The sequence below is a fragment of the Paramisgurnus dabryanus genome, chromosome 8, assembly GCF_030506205.2.
Source record: "Paramisgurnus dabryanus chromosome 8, PD_genome_1.1, whole genome shotgun sequence".
Classification (NCBI taxonomy): domain Eukaryota; kingdom Metazoa; phylum Chordata; class Actinopteri; order Cypriniformes; family Cobitidae; genus Paramisgurnus; species Paramisgurnus dabryanus.
The window spans coordinates 27,334,729-27,352,618 of record NC_133344.1 but is presented as its reverse complement, the minus strand read 5'-3'; the positions used below and the strand labels follow the sequence as shown (position 1 = coordinate 27,352,618).

The 17,890-nt window shown below is 37.2% G+C and overlaps 1 protein-coding gene across 2 annotated transcripts; it reads right to left on the bottom strand.

Annotated features, from left to right (window-relative positions):
• Positions 1–834: 834 nt before the first annotated feature.
• Positions 835–16,022, bottom strand: ppp1r14ab (protein phosphatase 1, regulatory (inhibitor) subunit 14Ab). 2 transcript variants are annotated; one of them, XM_073815615.1, is made up of 6 exons: positions 15,634–16,022; positions 14,906–15,531; positions 9,697–10,070; positions 4,116–4,196; positions 4,005–4,037; positions 835–3,283 (listed from the first exon to the last, which is right to left on the bottom strand). In XM_073815615.1, exons 3-6 carry the CDS (start codon positions 9,892–9,894, stop codon positions 3,149–3,151), a joined length of 447 nt encoding a protein of 148 aa, XP_073671716.1. In that variant the 5' UTR covers positions 9,895–10,070; positions 14,906–15,531; positions 15,634–16,022; the 3' UTR covers positions 835–3,148. The 2 variants fall into 2 exon arrangements, with proteins under 2 accessions (XP_073671716.1, XP_065137387.1); XM_065281315.2 differs by having other exon boundaries at positions 14,906–16,022.
• Positions 16,023–17,890: the final 1,868 nt, after the last annotated feature.

Sequence of the window (17,890 nt, the reverse complement as noted above, 5' to 3'; positions counted from 1 at the left end):
CACAGCATTGTATTAGACCTATACACACAAAGCTTTGATCACCACCACTGTGGTAATGAGTGCTATTTATATTGTTTACAAGCATGGCTTTGCTGCTTCAAAGAATTCACACAGCTCTGATCTGCATCTGATAAACAATCTTTCACTTTCAGGCTTTCGCTTTAATGGACTGGGGTTTTGTTTGGTTTCTTTATCTTTATGTTGACAGGCCTCTGTATTGGCATTTTTTTCCTTGTGTGCGTACATACATTTGCACATTTCTGCCTCACAGTGTTCATGCAGAGCCTGAAACCATCATCCATGTTTTTATATGATCAGCAAGTAATATTGTTTATGATCAATGGATTGGTTGTTGTTGACTTTTGCTTACTTTCATTTAATTGCTCTTATGTACAATGCAAAATATATATTTTGATCTAACTGTTTCTCATGAATGATTTGTGAGCCAAGCAATGCACCATAAACAAAGCTTGTATAACAACCCGAGAGCTCAAAATGGACCCTTGATATGCCCAGATGCTTTGCTGCCCTCTGCTGCCTGTTTCAATAAGTCACACTTTAAAAATGCAGGTTATTTGAACCCAGAGATGAACGCGTTTGGTTGTAACCTGTGATGGGTTGTTACTGGGTCGAATATAAACATATTCACTCGGTCACAACAAAATGTGGATTTAGAGCAAAAAAGAGCAGATGTTTTTGCATCTATGCACATTAAGCACAATACACATGATGATTAGGCATAAACACTTTTTTATTTGGAAATGGGCTGTTGTTAAGATTCACGAGGCCCAGAACCAAATGCTTTCCTTATAAGAATTTCATTAAATACCCATGTCAGCAACATAAAAAACTTTATTTTTATCCAGCATTTCAAACAAATTGTGCACTGACTAAATGTAATACATCTTAGTCATTAAGTTTCTTTAGCCCTTGGAATCAGTGGCGGCTCGTGACTGCTCTTTTCCGAGGGGCGCAATTAAAAAAAAGTGTTTGAAGTGTCATGTGTGTTGCTCGTGTTTTCAAAATATGTGTTTGTTGCGTCATGTGAACCATGTGCATCACGTTTTTTTCAAAATAAGTGCCTCCTGCACACGCATCAAAACCGTTTATGATAAAAGAGACGCTCACGTTCACAAAATACACGCAAGACACTCCCTTAACAGTAGTGTTGTAGTTCTCGAGACCGGTCTTGGTCTCGTTTTGAATCGACCACATTTTTACTCGGTCTCGTCTCAATCTCAGACAAAGAGGACTCTGAATTTTACTTCAAGACCGGTCAAGACCACAACTGATAGCACATCACAAATGTATTTTTTATCATTAATTTTATGCAGTTTATTCAGGTTTGGCATATGAATTTGGCATTGTTTATGTTTCTCCCAATGACAATTTTTCTAATTTTATTACTAAAAACACCTGCATTGTGTTAAGTGGATGGCAAGCCATGGAAAGACAGTTCAGATTAAATGGTTAAGTTGATTTCAGCTCTTTAGTGTTTATTCACTTTAATTTGCTTATGGACAAAGATAAATCCCCACATATCTGCAATGCCTTTGTTTATTTTATCAACTTCTCTGATGGCACACACACACACACACACACACACACACACACACACACACACACACACACACACACACACACACACACACACACACACACACACACACAGAGACAAGAAGTGCCTAATCATCTGCATATTCCACATTTTATCATTAGTGTTTTAATGCAGTGACTTGCACTGGTCTTGGTCTTGACTTGGTCTCGACCCTTTAAAGTCTTGGTCTTGTCTCGGTCTCGGCCTGTCTTGGTCTTGGTTTAGGTGGTCTTGACTACAACACTACTTAATAGTAAACTCTGACAAATCTAGTATCTAGCAAACGCGAGCGTCTCTTTTATCATAAACCCTTTAGAGTGTCTGCAGCAGGCACTTATTTTGACAAGACACATAATGCACACAGGTTCACTCGATGCTCAGAACACATTTTGAAATGACGAACCCCACACATGATGGGCTACATACATGTTGTGGCGAACTTTGCATAACGCGCCCTCGAAAAAAAAGTCACTGGCCGCCACTGCTTGGAATGTGCTTTCAAAATCATAAAAATGCTATTAAATAAAAAAAACAACAATTAAAATTTCTGTCAGTCTGCAGAAAATATGTACATACAGTATAACACAAAATAAAAAATTATAATATAAAAAAAACTTGGCAATTCCTACAAAACGTGTACAATTCTTCAAGAACAAATTAAGCTTTTGACCAACCATTAAACATTTGAAGCAGTTAACAGAGCAGCAGCAAACTATTAGCAATACCTTATGGTTTTGTTAAAACAAGCCTCCAACAAACTCCTTCATAACTAATGGATGAAAGCATAGAATGTCAGTTTATATATTACATTTATCATTAATATTCCAGGATTTGTTTTCTTAAAAATAATTTAATTCTACAAAATCGAACCACGTATATAAACAACACAACAATAATTACCATTACTGATTTGAAATCCAAAATCCTTGTGCCAAAAATCTTTGGTCCAGTTGTGGTTAGCCTATGAACTCAGTCAGAAAATCCTTCAAAACAACAAAAACATACAGCATTCTTCATGATATAAATCTTCCACATAGGTTGAAAGTTGATCAAAAGTTACAATAACGCGCACTTTAAAAATGTTTCGTCAGTAAAGTTACTGAAAAGTTAGAAAGGTACAATGTGGTTTAAACAAGTCGAATAAATTATTTAATATAACTTAATGAATCTTAATCTGTTGGGCCATATGAAATATAAAGTATGGCAAGGTCATGTAGAAATAAGCTTGGATAGTGTCATGGTTCTTGTTGTGCGTTGTGGTGCATGCATGTTAAAAGCCTCATTTTTCAAAGCTTGCAATAAATAAAATAGGGATGATACCTGTGTCCATGATATTTGTGTGGAAAACCACAGAAACTGTTATTAACTATTTTACTATGAGCTTGGATTTCTGCAAGCATAAATATTTTGTCATTTTACATAAAAAAATTATTTTTTGTTTCTTTACAAACTGAAGATCCTTTCTGTGTATAGATATTAAGCATGTCTGATGTACAGTTAGGGACTGATCAGCTATAGCTGTGTGCTTGTTTGTGTTTTCTGGGAGTGTGCTTAGAGTCTTTCAGTGTCAGAAGAACTCTGGCGGTCGGGAAAGATGTGAAGTTGGGGATGTTCAATGCCATTGTTGTGGAGATCCTCTTGTTTCTGCAGACCATGAAGTTTATTAACCAATTCTGTGATGAAGACCTTATGAAGATGAGGAAAAGAAGGTTAGGTAAAGTGAGTTTATAAAAAATATCAAAATAACAGAGCATATATTATTAGACAACCTGTTGTGACAGTTTGAAAAAGGATTCACCCATTTTTACACCTTGCCTGCACCTAACCCAGCATTTGCACCAATATAACAAAAAAAAGGACCTCTACTGTATGAAGAGCACTAAAATGAAACCAAACCTATGTCGCACCTCCAAAAGCTTGATTAAAAGGGGGCAGCAGAGGAAAGTGTTACACTGTATCATTTGCATGCATGCATATGTAAACAAAACAAAAATTAATACAACTGATAATTTACCAACACTGTTAATCAATATTTCCTGTGTCAATGAATTAATCCGTCTAAAGCAGTGGTTCTCAAAATCAAATTTTATAAAGTACATTAATTTATCATAAATTCTGTGTAATTAAACCTCAGAAAAATAAGGCGACTAACACATTGTATCATTTAATATGTTTGGTTTAATTCAAATTCTAAGTTTGAGATGTTATATGTTTGTTTTTTTGTTTTTTTTTGGGGGGGGGGGGGGGGTGAGAATCACTGATCTATCATAAATCCAAACACTGTTATCATTTTCTCTGTCTTGTGTAGGAAATAGCATGTGTATAAAAGAACAGTTCAACTTTGTTTAAAGAAACAACAATTAGTTTATCTGTGTAGTGTGTAAAGAAAAGAAGTATGCTGACTTACCTCTGTGTTGTTACTGCAGGAAAGCAAAATGTCCTAAAAGACCAACAAGAAACAGATTAACAAACAAAATGCACAGTAATGCTGTGATATAAAACCTTATGTGATATGAACCTTAAGTTTCTGTGTTCTTTCCTCATCACTCTGAAGATCAAGTAGTTCATCAATGTTCACTTCCTCTGGCATCTCCTCCTCCTATGAGGAGACACGTATTTAACATCAAACTTACAAACTTATAAAAAACATATTAACAAGTAAAATAAAAGTAGCCCTCTATTTCTATTGTGGTAGCCCTTGCTCACAAAAAGGTTGGAGACCCCTGGGCTATATCAATACAGATGAGATCTTGACGTGCATGTTACATGCAAAATATTTAAAAAATAAATAATTATTTTAATAATTTTTTATAAAAAGCTGTGATTCTATATTTGTGAAGCACCAAGCTGACAGATTGATCAGCAATGATATCTAGTTTTAGTATATGTTATATTTTAGGAGAACTAAATATAGTAGTAATCTCTCACTTTATCCTCATATTCTGCTATGACCAGACCATATGCATAGTCCACTTTTGTTTTGAATGTATCCAAATAATTTCTTTGCAAAAAATGCAAATTCCCAGGTAACATCACCAAGAAATCTATGATCTCTTCATAGCCGCCTACAATCTAGCAAGCTTCTTTTTATTTCTAAATATGTATTTAGTCCCTTTTGTTTCAATGTTTCACTAAATCTAATGCATTATTTCATATTTTGCTTTAGAAATGCACATTTGTTTTCTCACTACTTAAAGGCAGGTTTCATGATCTCTTAAAGCCAATGTTGACATTTGAAATTACTCAAACAAACACGCCCCTACCCCAATAGAACCTGAACCTTCTTTTGATAGACCTGCCCGACACATACATAACCCAGGCAATGATGTCGGAAGTGTTTTTCAAAAATCATGCACCCCGCCTTTAATGAATAAATCTTATGCAAGCCATTTTTAGCCAGGTGTAAACAGCCATGGTTAAAAGTCATACACCATCTCAGAGCTAAAACAGTCTCTAATCAATGTTAAAATCTAGGCATTGCTTTCCCAAATACACGAAGCCAGACTGGCTTTCCATCTAAATTCAATTCATTCCTATTGATTTATATTTAATGCGCATATTAACACATCTAATTTCACCTGGCACGGGTGTATACAGCATCAAAACAAGTGTTGTTTGTTTGTTTATTCTTAACGCCATTCCAGCATTCATTCACAACTGTTTCTTGCTCTTGTATTTATATCTTTTTATTGTATTTTATTGCACACTTTATTGCAGTTCTGACTGCAGCTTTGTGTCTACATCAATGCCATTTGTGAGATATTACATAATATACTGTATATTTTATTAATCTTGCTGGCTAAATAAATCATTGGCATTGACTGAAAGACGCAAAAAAACACCAGCAGAAATATAATATATCTTTGTTGTGCAGTTCCTTGTATAAAGAATTAAAATCAAATAATATAATATAATCCCGTTTTATTATGGCATGGGTTAACATAGGTTCATTTGAAAATAGGTCAAGGGCAGTTTCAGCCAGACCAGCCAGCCTACATTGGCTGCGTCGGAAAGCCAAAAAGCCAGCATTCCAAGGCATGAAGGTACGTCCAAATCCAATTTTTGCTTTAATGTCTCCTGAGATACCTTCATCGTCTTGTCCCATAATTCTATGCGTGGGCTTACACAGGGAATGGTTGAGCCTGGTCGAGTTTGAAAAAATTAAATGCAAATTAGTGTAAATAAAGTTATATTTTACCTTTTAATTGCATTAGTATTGTAGTTTTTCAAATATGGGATTAGTTATCACAAAGGCGCACGTTTATATTTCAAACAGAATTCCATTACGCTATGATGTCTGTCCTAAAGAGTTTCTCAGACCTCTGAAGTAATCGAGGCAGCGAGGCAACAAGTCAGCTACAGTGATTGAAAAATAAAGAGTTTGCAGCGCCCACGCCACAGTCGACCCCAGAGTGTTAAGCTTTCGGACGACAGCATGTTTGTCCTGTGGCGGCTGCCATATGCATTTTGAAATTGAGGGGTGAGCTGTGGTTGCAATGCCGCTAAAATTTACACACACCACCTTTAAAGCATATAGGCCAAGTTCACCAGTATTTCACCTAAATTACCACATAATTTATGCTGCAATTCTGTTTTGTAATTCTTATCACTGTTGTCTGACTTTAAATAGGCATCAGACTGAAAAACATTAGGTGAGAGCTGGTCAAGCAGGATCCTTGTGTTTACTGATAAGGTTATAGAGAGCTACAGGGGACAGGATTGGCGTGGGAGGACTTTAAAAAATCTAAAACTAACACGTCATTGAAAGGTCATTCAGAGTAAGATCCAAGCACAACGCTCTACTGGGGCTTCAATGACCTTTCTTTTAACTCCAAATGCCACTAAAAAACCTCTGAAACAAATATGCCCCTCTCATACACTAAACACAGTAACCTTTCTGGAATTGTGTGTCACTGACCTTACTTTAGATTTGGGGCAAAGTTTTAAAAACTTATAGCATAAAATCACAAGAAAAGCACACTATTATTTTATCATTAGAAAGTGCATTTCAGGTCATGCATACAGATAAGATATCTGTACGATTCTGCTTTTCACAAACCGTTCTCAGTGGTCACTTTTCATATAGGCTACTCTATTGGGCGGTATCCTGGACAGCGATTAGACTAGCCCTAGACTAAAATAAATGTAAGGGCCGTCCAAACTGAAAACAACTTGCACCAACATATATTAAAATACATCAGTGCCCTTTGTTTTGCCTCAAAATGCACACAAGTAATGTTTTTAGTAAGGCATGTTTGTTAAAACCAATTATATTACCCAATTAAACTAAAGGCCTAGTCCTGGCATAAACTAATCACTGTCCGAGAAACCACACCTATATGTCTCAAAACATTGTTTCTCCTAAAAAAAAAAAAACTTATTTTACATTGTACTGTAAGCAGTAGGACAAGTGAATCACTCAAAGTGTTTCAACATCAGTCAATCCCCCAGTGGGCTGATTCGGTCCCTATTAATTCCAGGCCAGTAGTTATGGGTAAAGGAGTTTTTTTCTACCTGCTTTTTTTGGCATAGGCTATTTATTTTTCTGAGTTTTCATGCCTTATTTACTGTATCTAAGCTGTCATTAGTAGTGCTTGTAAAGGCAACCATCACTATTACCATTCTCCACACCCAGTGTTAGCAAACTAAACAAGCCCCAATACTATATGTAAACATATAAACAGACATACTGTATATGATCTGATTTTGAGAAAAAAATCCTGTTGACTTGTATTGAAGGGCCAAATATCTACCACACTGTCTGACTGTTTAAACGTTGGCCAGAAAGTTAAGAAACCACACAGGAATGTTATGGCAACCACCCACGATATTCTGATGCTGTGTTGCCAGTATTTGCACAGGCAAGCTTCACTTGACTTTAGATATTGCATTCAAAGCATTTCATACTGTGCATGTTGAGCTACATGCTGTGAACAAACTCTAACAGTGTGATCATAAGTGCTACTGTACTTTAACAGCCCTCACATCAGCCCTGTCTAAAATGTCAAATCCTTTGTGCATCATCTGTCCTCAGGACTATGTTCCTGTGATGTAACAGTGCACTGTCCCACATTCAATGCTTCTGAGATCAACATGGGTTGACATGGTTTAGCAGTGGCATTCCACATTTCTTGTGAGAATTAAAGGGGCCATGGCATGAAAATCTGACTTTTTCCATGTTTAAGTGCATGTGAAAAAATAGGCATAAACAATTTGGCATAAACAAACCAATAGTCTCAAAGACCACTTTGGTAAACTGGACCTCAACTTTGTCTTGTCAGACAGCACATAAAAGATGAACAAGCCCTTGGACATCAAGGGACCCTAATCTTGGCTTTTTATTAAGGTTTGATAGAGCCGTGTTGACTAATGGTTCTGTTAAATGGGGCTTGTGATGCGCTGCATGGACCAATGGAAGCGGGCAGTTGTTATGTGGGATGGGGGTGGAGGGCAGTTTTCAGGTCAGCTTTCTTTGTGTGATACAGTGACATATGGGGTCTTCATTTCCACAAGCCCCATCCCCCTCACTCATAAGAAACACCCCATGAGACAAATATACCATCAATCAATCCAAGGACCAGTAGTGTTAAGAGCAGGCTGTTGTCGGTCTGGCTACTGACAGGAAATGAAGGAGGGGATCTGATTACAGGCTTGGTGGTGGGATCTGTTTCTCTTTAGCGCAAAGATCATAAAGATTAAAAAGATTACTGTAGAGATTTCCAGTTTCAGTGATCATGTCCCATAGTGACCAGGAAACTGAACCTCGCATACAATAAGAAGAATAAACATTAGTGGTGCAGGTGCAGTGTTCAACATTGTCTTATATTATTTCGATTATTTTCACTCTTGAGGTCTGTTTCATTCTCGCACAATGTTTCAGTGATGACCGGTGTACACTGCAAGATAGGTGCACCTTCACAAGTCAAATGGCCCAATACATTTTAAAAGCTCATATGCAAAAACAATAGGGTTTTAATACTTTGCATAAAAAAGCAAGAGCTAGTGGGCAGATTTATATAAGAGATGGTGAGGGTGCTATTGAGAGGACAGCAAATATACCAACAAGTCTTGATCAGATATTTAGCCTTTCAAATCAGCACCCGGATCTTTCCCAAGCTGCTTATGGGAACTAGAACCTCTAAATAAAGTCCCCTCCTCCGCCCTAAAATATACAGAGACACAGGAATGCATGTCATTTGTTAGCATTTCTGCATATCAGACATGTTTATTATTCTTGACCATGTCTGGTATTTAAACCTCCCGGGAGAACAAGAGTGGGCAGAAGGAGAAGGCAGTTGTAAGTTGACTGATAAATAATTTTGATAAAATTATATAATAATATAAATAGATTAATTATAAACAACAATAATACAAATCTTTAGAATGTACTTTGTGGTAGTAATCACAGCTGTGTTGTTTATTTTTTGGTAAAATAAGATACTTTATTATTTTATATTTATTATATATATACATTATTTGCTTAACAATACCAATCAGAAAAAAATATGATTTAGCAGTTAAATTTAAACATTTTGATGAAGCCACTTTGTAGGCTACAACACATCTCTGACACCGGTTCACACTCACAGTAAGAAAGGTTCACGCCCTTTAAGAATAAACGTGGGCTAGACATTGATTGTGACGTCATAAGGAACGGTAACGAATATTTTTTAAATCTTACTACTGTACGAAATCCTGTCTTTCCAAATTGACAGTTTTACCCTATCAGCAATGTCACTTATTGTGGATCCATATCACCTGCTTAATATTTGAGGCACGTATCTTTAATAGGGGGGGGCACGTAATTACCACGTGTATAGTGCCGCTTTAAAATATGATTCGCCGACAAAAGACGTTTAATACACAGTACTACACAGATTTTTGGCGTTTATTAATAAACTATTATATCATTAAGAGTTTAGAAACTAACACATTTTATAACAGCATAACGTTAGCTTATATCTCCACATTACTGCTGCACCTGCTGGTACTACTGCCTGTCAATAAATATTCACAAAACAAAACTTAAAATGAATATACCCTGTCTTTGTAAGTGTTTATTTTACTAAGATATTTTGTTTATTCTTAAGAGGACTCACCTTTCCCAGATACAGCTCGTCAAGTCCAGAATCTATCCACTTTTCAACATCTAAGCGCCTCTGGAGTTCCTTTCTGTTATATTTGACCGTGACTCGGGCTTGTCTCTTTTGCACGCTCAGTCCAGCTTCCCTGCTGGATCCTCGGTTCGGGGAATGGATCTTATTGTTATATCGCCTCCCCACCCGATTCGCAGCCATCTCCAGACTGACCTCCGGATGGACTCTTGCATACAAATTGATCAAGAGTTTGGTGGAGTAGGTGCGCTCCTCTGACACGAGGGAGCGCTGATTCCATTAGAGTGCGCTTCTCCTCTGGGTCCTAGCGCTGCCGGGTTCGTTGCTTACTTTCAATATCTGTACAAATTGTATACTGCCTGTGAAAATCAGAGTTAAGTATCAAATCTTATTGTGAGAAAAAGATCACAATATTAAATATATCAAGTTTATATTTTCACATAATGTTTTTCACATTATTTAGAATTTTATGTAGAAAACAGTAAACCACACATAAATACTTCAGCTGGGTTTTCACAGGCAGGGTCACAATTATCTTTAATCGTTGATTAAGAATGTTGCATTTTCTCTGAATATTTGATTACTGTACTGTATTTTTCAATTAAATTTACATTTGCATAATAAATGATCTTAGCTGCAGACATTGTAGGTCTCTATAAATACTGATAATTGTGGTCAAAACAAAAGCAAAAGAAATAGGTCTGTATTATTAAATTGCAGACAAAGATTTGAATAGCTAGGTTGGATTGTATGTTAGGTGCGAAATGGGTATAGTAGTGGGACAACCTCATATTCTTTCATAGGGCCCAATATTGCTAGCGGCGGGGCGGGGCCAGGTGGGGGGGGGGGCAAGGGGGGCACGGGCCACCCCCACAATTTGATTGGCCACCCCAAGTTCCCACCCTCCCACTCCATCAGTCTCGTCAGTATTAATTATGTACTAGTGGTTTTGCTTTTCTTTAAATAAAACTTCATATTTACAGGGCTTTGATTTATTTATATTAAAAAAATGTATTAGCTTAAAATATTAAAATGCAAGTCTGCATTGGGGAGGAACCACTCTACCATGACATGTTGTTATTGGAGTCAATTAGTAGGTGCACACTTAGAGTAACGAACGGTGGTGGCACCAAGAAAAACAGAGGACGGAGAAAGAAGTTTTATGCAGATGGTGAAAAAGGACAACAAAGTCATAGGTAAGTCAGCTGAGTTTTGATATGTTTCCTTAAATGTGGAAAGCTACGATTAGTAAGTTAGAGCTAAGTCCTCTCTGTTACTGTCGAGAATGCTCATTAGTAAAGTTGAAGACAACCTAACGGTACGTTAAAATTATATATAAAGTCACGTTTGCCTTTGCGTTTGTAATAAATAGTGGTGTGACAGATCGCAGTTTATCCATACGGATCACAACCCACGTTTCGACCCGCATGCGATTCGATCGCGAGAGTTGCGCTATTGTGTCTCATAGCGTATGGAATAGATCAATGAAAAACAACGTAACGTTTTTATGTGGAGTGACTGTTTAAGCTGCACCTTCTGTGTGTGCGCAGGTTTATTTAAGACGACAAGTGCCCTCAATAGTCGACACACGGAGAGAGCTTTGCGTTGATTCGGCGCATGCAAAAACATTAACATGTCACGACTATGAATAAACGTTTACAATTTCCTCAGCCTCTAAACTTTCATTGCTATTAACTGTTTTCCTTTTGTTAAGTACATTTTCTGTTGCATGAAGCTGGTTTCACTTTCAGGTGCACAGGCTTTGCAAACTCTGGATAAAACACAAAGTTTAAACCAAGCATTGTCCAACATCTGATCCTGATCTAAACCAGTTTGGATTTATCTGGATTTGTCGACTCCAAACTTACTCTGAATTCTGAAAATTAAGAGTTTGTTGTTCAAATAGCTTCATGCAACAGACCACAGCCTCAGTAGCATATTTAAAGAAAACAACATAGGAAACATTATTTTTTTCTATACATTAACTCACTAGGGCTCTGTGCAATATGCCATGTAATACAACCAAATGTAATATCTTTATTAAGATGATATGCGGACAACATTCAACTTTAGGAAATAAATTAGTTTATGACTTGACAAAGTAACTGAGAAAAATGCATTATTATTTCTTTAGGGACAGACAGACAATCAGATACAGGCAATAGGACCAATGAAAAGGTCTCAAAAAAGAATTTCTTAATTTTGAAGAAAAAAGAGAGATAGAAGCAGAAAGGCATGAGGAGAGGGATGAGAGGAAGACGCAGCAGCAGTCCACTGACTTTTCTGCAATACACTTTCATGTGTATTACATGCAGAGACCAGAGGGAGGTTAAAACAAATACACATCAGGAGGTTTAAATGTACTGAATGTATCAGGATACAGTATACAATATTATTACCTTCAATGTAGGGCAAGTTACACTAATTCACTGTTTATATGTATTTAAATGTGCCACCCCTCTCTAAGTCTGTGCCCCAGTCCGGCCCCCCCATGAAAAATTGTCTAGACCCGCCCCTGTGTACAATGATGCATCTCATTGTCTTACAAGATGCAGTTTTTGATGACAGCTTTACATTTTGTGGTATATTTTAAGTAAGGAGCATAATACAACAGTTTATGTTAAGACGTTACTGTAGCAATAAAAAGCACAAGGTCTCAAATTCCACTCTCGGGCAGTGTTCAAATTAAGGGGGGCCCCAGACTTGAGGAACCCCTTATAAAGCACAAAAATATAAATTTGGGGGGGTCCCCTGGTTTTTATTCAAATTTAAATACTACATGAATTTAAAATTCTCATGCTGCGCTGCCACAAGTGATACTGTCCATTGTTTGTCCCAATTTCACAATAAACTAATCCAAAAGATTTCTGTCTGAAATAAATGTAAACCCTCAAGTGCGCCTCATGCTGTTTTCTGGGGGAATTGACAGACAAGTTAATGTCTCTGCGTGTGGATTATTTTCACCTATCTTTAGTAATCTTTAGGGTAAGGAGCTTTAAAAAAATGCTTCTCAAAGTATTATTTCACACCAGTGGCGAGGCTAAGATTGACGGCTAGTCCACCCAGTCAGAAGAGACACTAAATATTTTATTGGGAAGCAGAAGAAATCACACATAAATGATAATAAATGATACCCTCTTTAATACTGATCGCTTAAATACATTTTATAGAAAGTTTATCATTTGCATGTATTTCTAAACCTTGCAAATGTTAAAATGCAAGCGATTTTAAACAATTTTGAGCGCAAGAAGATGTTAAAGTGAGCTGTTTGCTGTGCGCACAGACCATGGCACAGACGCACATACATACTCAAATGCATGCAAACACAAAATTATCTCGAAATACCACAGTCTTGGCACGTATTCTCATAAAAACAGTCAGTTATGTCTTAAAGTGAGTGCAAAGAATTCAGAAAGAAATCAGATGTGTGTGTCAGTGGTGTTAAAGTGGCAGAACCTGAGTGCCCTCAGGACATCTGCATTTGTTTGTGTCAATATATCAATTAAATAACAGAAAACAAAAGGAAAATCACTTCTGTAGCTTAAAAAAGATTAATTATATCTAATTTATCGAATAACGAATTCAGTGTTATTATTGATTTGATTCTATTGCTGTTCCTAAATACTACTGTTATACTTTATTTGTAACTTTGTTATTTTCTATTTTCATACAATTATTCGATCCATGACTAAAAACTTAAATGTAATCCATTTAACCACTATATATTGTAAAATTATGTAATTAATAAGTCCACGCTATTTCAACAAGGCCCACTTACAATAATTAAAGGGGGTAAAAATGATTAGGGTTTGAGTTAAAGGGACATTCAACTTTTTATGAAAATATGCTAATTTTCCAGCTCCCCTAGAGTTAAAAATGTTATCCTTACCATTTTGGAATCCATTCAGCCGATCTCTGGGTCTGGTGCTAGCATTTTTAGCATAGCTTAGCACAATCCATTGAATCTGATTAGACCATTAGCAAAAAATTAAAAGCTGCAATTTTCTAGGCAGATATGGCTAGGAACTATACTCTCAAACTGGCGTAATAATCAAGGACTTTGCTGCTGTAACATGGTCACATTTCGGGCAGTGCTGTAATATGCTGAAAATAGTCTTCTGTAGACTTTCAATAGCAAGGGACTATTTTCAGGCAGTGCGTAATATCACTACAGGAGAGTCAAGTTTTAAATAGGAAAAATATCGAAACTCTTTGCTTATTTTTTAACGCGATGCTAATGGTCTAATCAGATTCAATGGATTTTGCTAAGCTATGCTAAAAGTGCTAGCACCAGACCCCGAGATCAGCTGAATGGATTCCAAAACGGTAAGAATCAAATGTTTAACTCTAGGGGAACTGGAAAATTAGTGTCACTAGTGTATTTTTTAATCTACTTATATTGATGGTTTGAAATTTATGGGACTTATATTTTGTTTACTAATGAATCATTGGAATATTGTATGTAATTACCTTCATGTGGGTATAATTAGCACTCCCATTTATATTGTTCTCCACTTGGTGAAAATAATACCTTGATAAAGGCGATTTACTTTGCTGAAACATTGGTGGTAATTAATAAACTCTGCTTCAGTGAGTGTCGGGCGCCACCTGGTGGGCAGTGCTGAACAGTGCTCGCCAAAGCCTACAGGTATACAAATCACTTTCGCACCATTTATCTCGAGATATTTGGTGCAGAAGAGAGAGCACATGAAAAAGAGTGTTTGAAACTCGTAGCAGCAGATTCAAGCAGTTGTATTTATGTACTTGTGTTTGGGCTAGAAAATATTAAAAAAACAAAAAAATATTTGTGAAAAATAAATTGTACACACATGCAAGTCTCATCGCACAGATGCACAAACTGATTTTGCAAATGTACAAAATTTGTGTGTGACTTCACATTATTTGATGCAGGCGTTCAAGTAGGTTATGCACCATATTTACTGCATCAATTGTAGCAAAAAATGTGAACTTGTGAGTTTCTTAATCTGTGATTTGTAAAATGGGATTTGTGCAGCTGCACTGAAGGATTTGTGAATGTGTAACTGTTGTGTTGTATTTAAGGGAAAGAAAAAAAATCTACAAGTTTGCATCACGTCCTCTGCGACTTCAAGTTTACTGATACACATGTGTGGATAATCTCTACAAATACAAATTCCACTGTCACAGGTGTGCAGTTGTTTTGCACCAAATATACCTTCATACTTTGTTGGCGTGGGTTGGTGTTGCTGTTGTGTTTGTATACTCTTCCGGCTGGGCTGGCGTGGCTGTGTGGGACGAAGGAAAGCATACTGCTGGAATCTGAAACGAAACCGAGAGAGCGAAATCAACGTCAGAGTGAGTAATAAATGATCCGAAGGAAACAAAAGCTACTGACATTACTGGGGTAAACATTGTGTTGTGTGTGTGTACACGCCAACTTGTCTGCTGCTGTGGATACGAGCCCGTGTGTGGAGAAGAGGCTGACAACGGAGCATACTGTACAGTGATTGTGAGTACAAACAAATACTTTGGACACTGGTTGTTAACCCATTGTGTGACAGGGCGTTTAGTGAAAGCAGGACGGCCCTACCACGGAGCAGTGTGGTGGGAGTGCCGGAAGGAATCCAACTCGGTTGACTATAGCTCCCAAGAACGTAGACTGCGTCATACAAACAACGCCATACCGAATTCCGGGAAGGAGGAGAAGACGGGGTTTTGCTCACTTATAGTGTGGTGTGGTGAGTCTATATTGTGTGAAACCTTTCACTTGAAGTGGTGCAGTGTCCTTTCTTTTGCTGTGTGTGTGTATTGTCTGCCAGACCCCCGCCTCCATCCTCTGAACTGTGGAAAGACGGAAAGGCTGTCGGCGTCAGTCGTTGTATTCTCCTAATCTATGCTGTAGCAGCCTGTGTAAAGAAAGAGAGAAGAGGAGCTTATACATACCATACTTACTGTATGTTGTGTTCGCTGGAGAGGTGAGAGAAACCCCCAGTTGTGCGCTTAACCATTCTGTGTGTCTCAGCCAGCAGCCTGTGTGAAGAAAGAGAGAAGAGGAGATTATACCCACCATACTTACTGTATGTTGTGTTCGCTGGAGAGGTGAGAGAAACCCCCAGGTGTGCGCTTAACCATTCTGTGTGTCTCAGCCAGCAGCCTGTGTGAAAAAAAAGAGAGTGAGAACGACATGGAAAGGAACTGTGTGAAAACCCCGCCTGTGAAGAAAAACGAGAGCCTGAAGAGGCCGTTATTTTAAGTCCCCCCCTTCTCCCTTCCCTATTTATTATTTTAAGTAAATTAAATCAAGTGCATTTTAATATGATGCTTACCTTGTGTGTCTGGTCATTGGGGTGGCTTTGGGAAACTCCTTGAGGTGGAAAAAGGGGCGTGACCTTATTAACATCTGGGTCCACCCCTACCTGTGACATTAGCATTATTTTCAAAAAAGTGAAATGTCATTTTAAGGGTCATTTGGGGTTTCTTTGAGTAAAACCAGGATCAGATTGTTGATCCAGGATCACATCTTACTTTGTGAAATCACAGCGACCATGACGTGGGGCTTGGCTTAGCTAGGGGACCCCCTTAACCTAAGTTTGGCACCAGTGACTTCTCTTTCGAAGGTGTGCAAATTCAAAATATGTGTTTTGAGTGTCATGTGTGTTGCTCGTCATGTCAAAATATGTGTTTGTTGCATCATATGCAGGGTTTCCCGCAGAAAATTTGTTAGTTAAGGTGGTAGGGTCAGGGGCGCCGCTAGCAATTTTGGGCCCTATGAAAAAATAGGGGGTCAGGCCCCCCACCCATTTCGTACCAAACATACAATCCAACCTACTGTAGCTATTCAAAATCTTTGTCTGTAATTTAATAATACAGAGCTATTTATTTTGCTATTGTTTTGACCACAGTTATCAGTATTTATAGATACCTAAAATGTCTGCAGCTAAGATAATTTATTGTGCAATGCAAATTTAATTGAAAAATACAGTACATTAAATCAAATATTCAGAGAAAATGCAACATTCTTAAAGATTAAAGATAAATGTGACCATGCCTGTGAAAACCCAGCTGAAGTATTTCTTTGTGATTTACTGTTTTCCACATAAAATCATCCTATATAATGTAAAGGACATTTGTGAAAATATAAACTTGATATCTTTAATGTTGACTGAGTAATGTCATGTCAGCAATTGAAATCACAGTGAAATTAATGCTTGAAATTAAACTGTGATTTAAAAATTAAACTTTTTATCTCACAATAAGATTTGAGGCTTTAGTCTGATTTTCAGAGACAGTCTTAGTGACATACTGTGTACTTGAGCTCTTACACACACGACATTGTAACATTTAAAAATGGCGAACAACAACAATGCATCTTTTCTATGTATACATTCTGCCTGAAATAAGACTGGGTCAACAATGCTTACATCACGAGGCATTTTTTGGACCCAACATTCAATAGGAAAATTCAACTGCAGTAGCCACCGTTCAACCTGAAGAGGGCAGCACTCAGACGTTTTTACACCATATATTGTAGTATTGAAACACTTTATATCCAAATGTCAAAAAACTTACTAAAATCAATGAACAGCACTAATAAAACCCCATTCTTACAGATTATTAACTAAAAAAAGTTGGTTTAGGGTTTTAATAGTCTTTAAGAAAACAGCTATACTGTTATTAAATGATTCTTCAGACTGTTTTTTAATCAACGGGGCTCTAAAATGAAATGAAAGACAACTATAGCAGATTACGACATAGATTTCCATTGATTTCTTAACCCTGTTGCAAGTTGAGAAGCTTTAATATACATAACTGGACTAGTTTAGCCTTAGTTGCATTTCAGTTTTATCACAATAAACTCGATTCACGACTGCATAAAAATACTTCCTTGGCATATTGCGTTACAAAACAAAACAGTGTGTAACCGATCGCATTTCTAGTTTGTTAATTAGCTTATACGGGCTACGTTAATTTAAACAGCTTATAAGGGCTGACTTCGCGTTAGAATCATAACATAAAACAGGGAACGTAAATCACCTTGTGTTTTTTAAACTGGGGTGAACAGAGCGAACTTTAAAGTGGAAAGAAAACTGCATTGTATTGCTCCAGCGTCACATTGTGTAAACTGCATTTATAGTAAGGAAGTGCACATATGCAGATATCATAGGAAATAGCAGTAAATACACACACCTTGTTCTCTTCT

What these genes read in the sequence shown, in the direction of transcription:
- ppp1r14ab (XM_065281315.2), bottom strand. Translation starts at nt 9,894, where the DNA reads ATGGCTGCGAATCGGGTGGGGAGGCGATATAACAATAAGATCCATTCC. An exon ending in ACGAGCTGTATCTGGGAAAG is followed by an intron (nt 4,197 to 9,696) that starts GTGAGTCCTCTT and finishes GTCTCCTCATAG; the next exon opens with GAGGAGGAGATGCCAGAGGA. An exon ending in CCTGCAGTAACAACACAGAG is followed by an intron (nt 3,284 to 4,004) that starts GTAAGTCAGCAT and finishes CATCTTCATAAG; the next exon opens with GTCTTCATCACAGAATTGGT.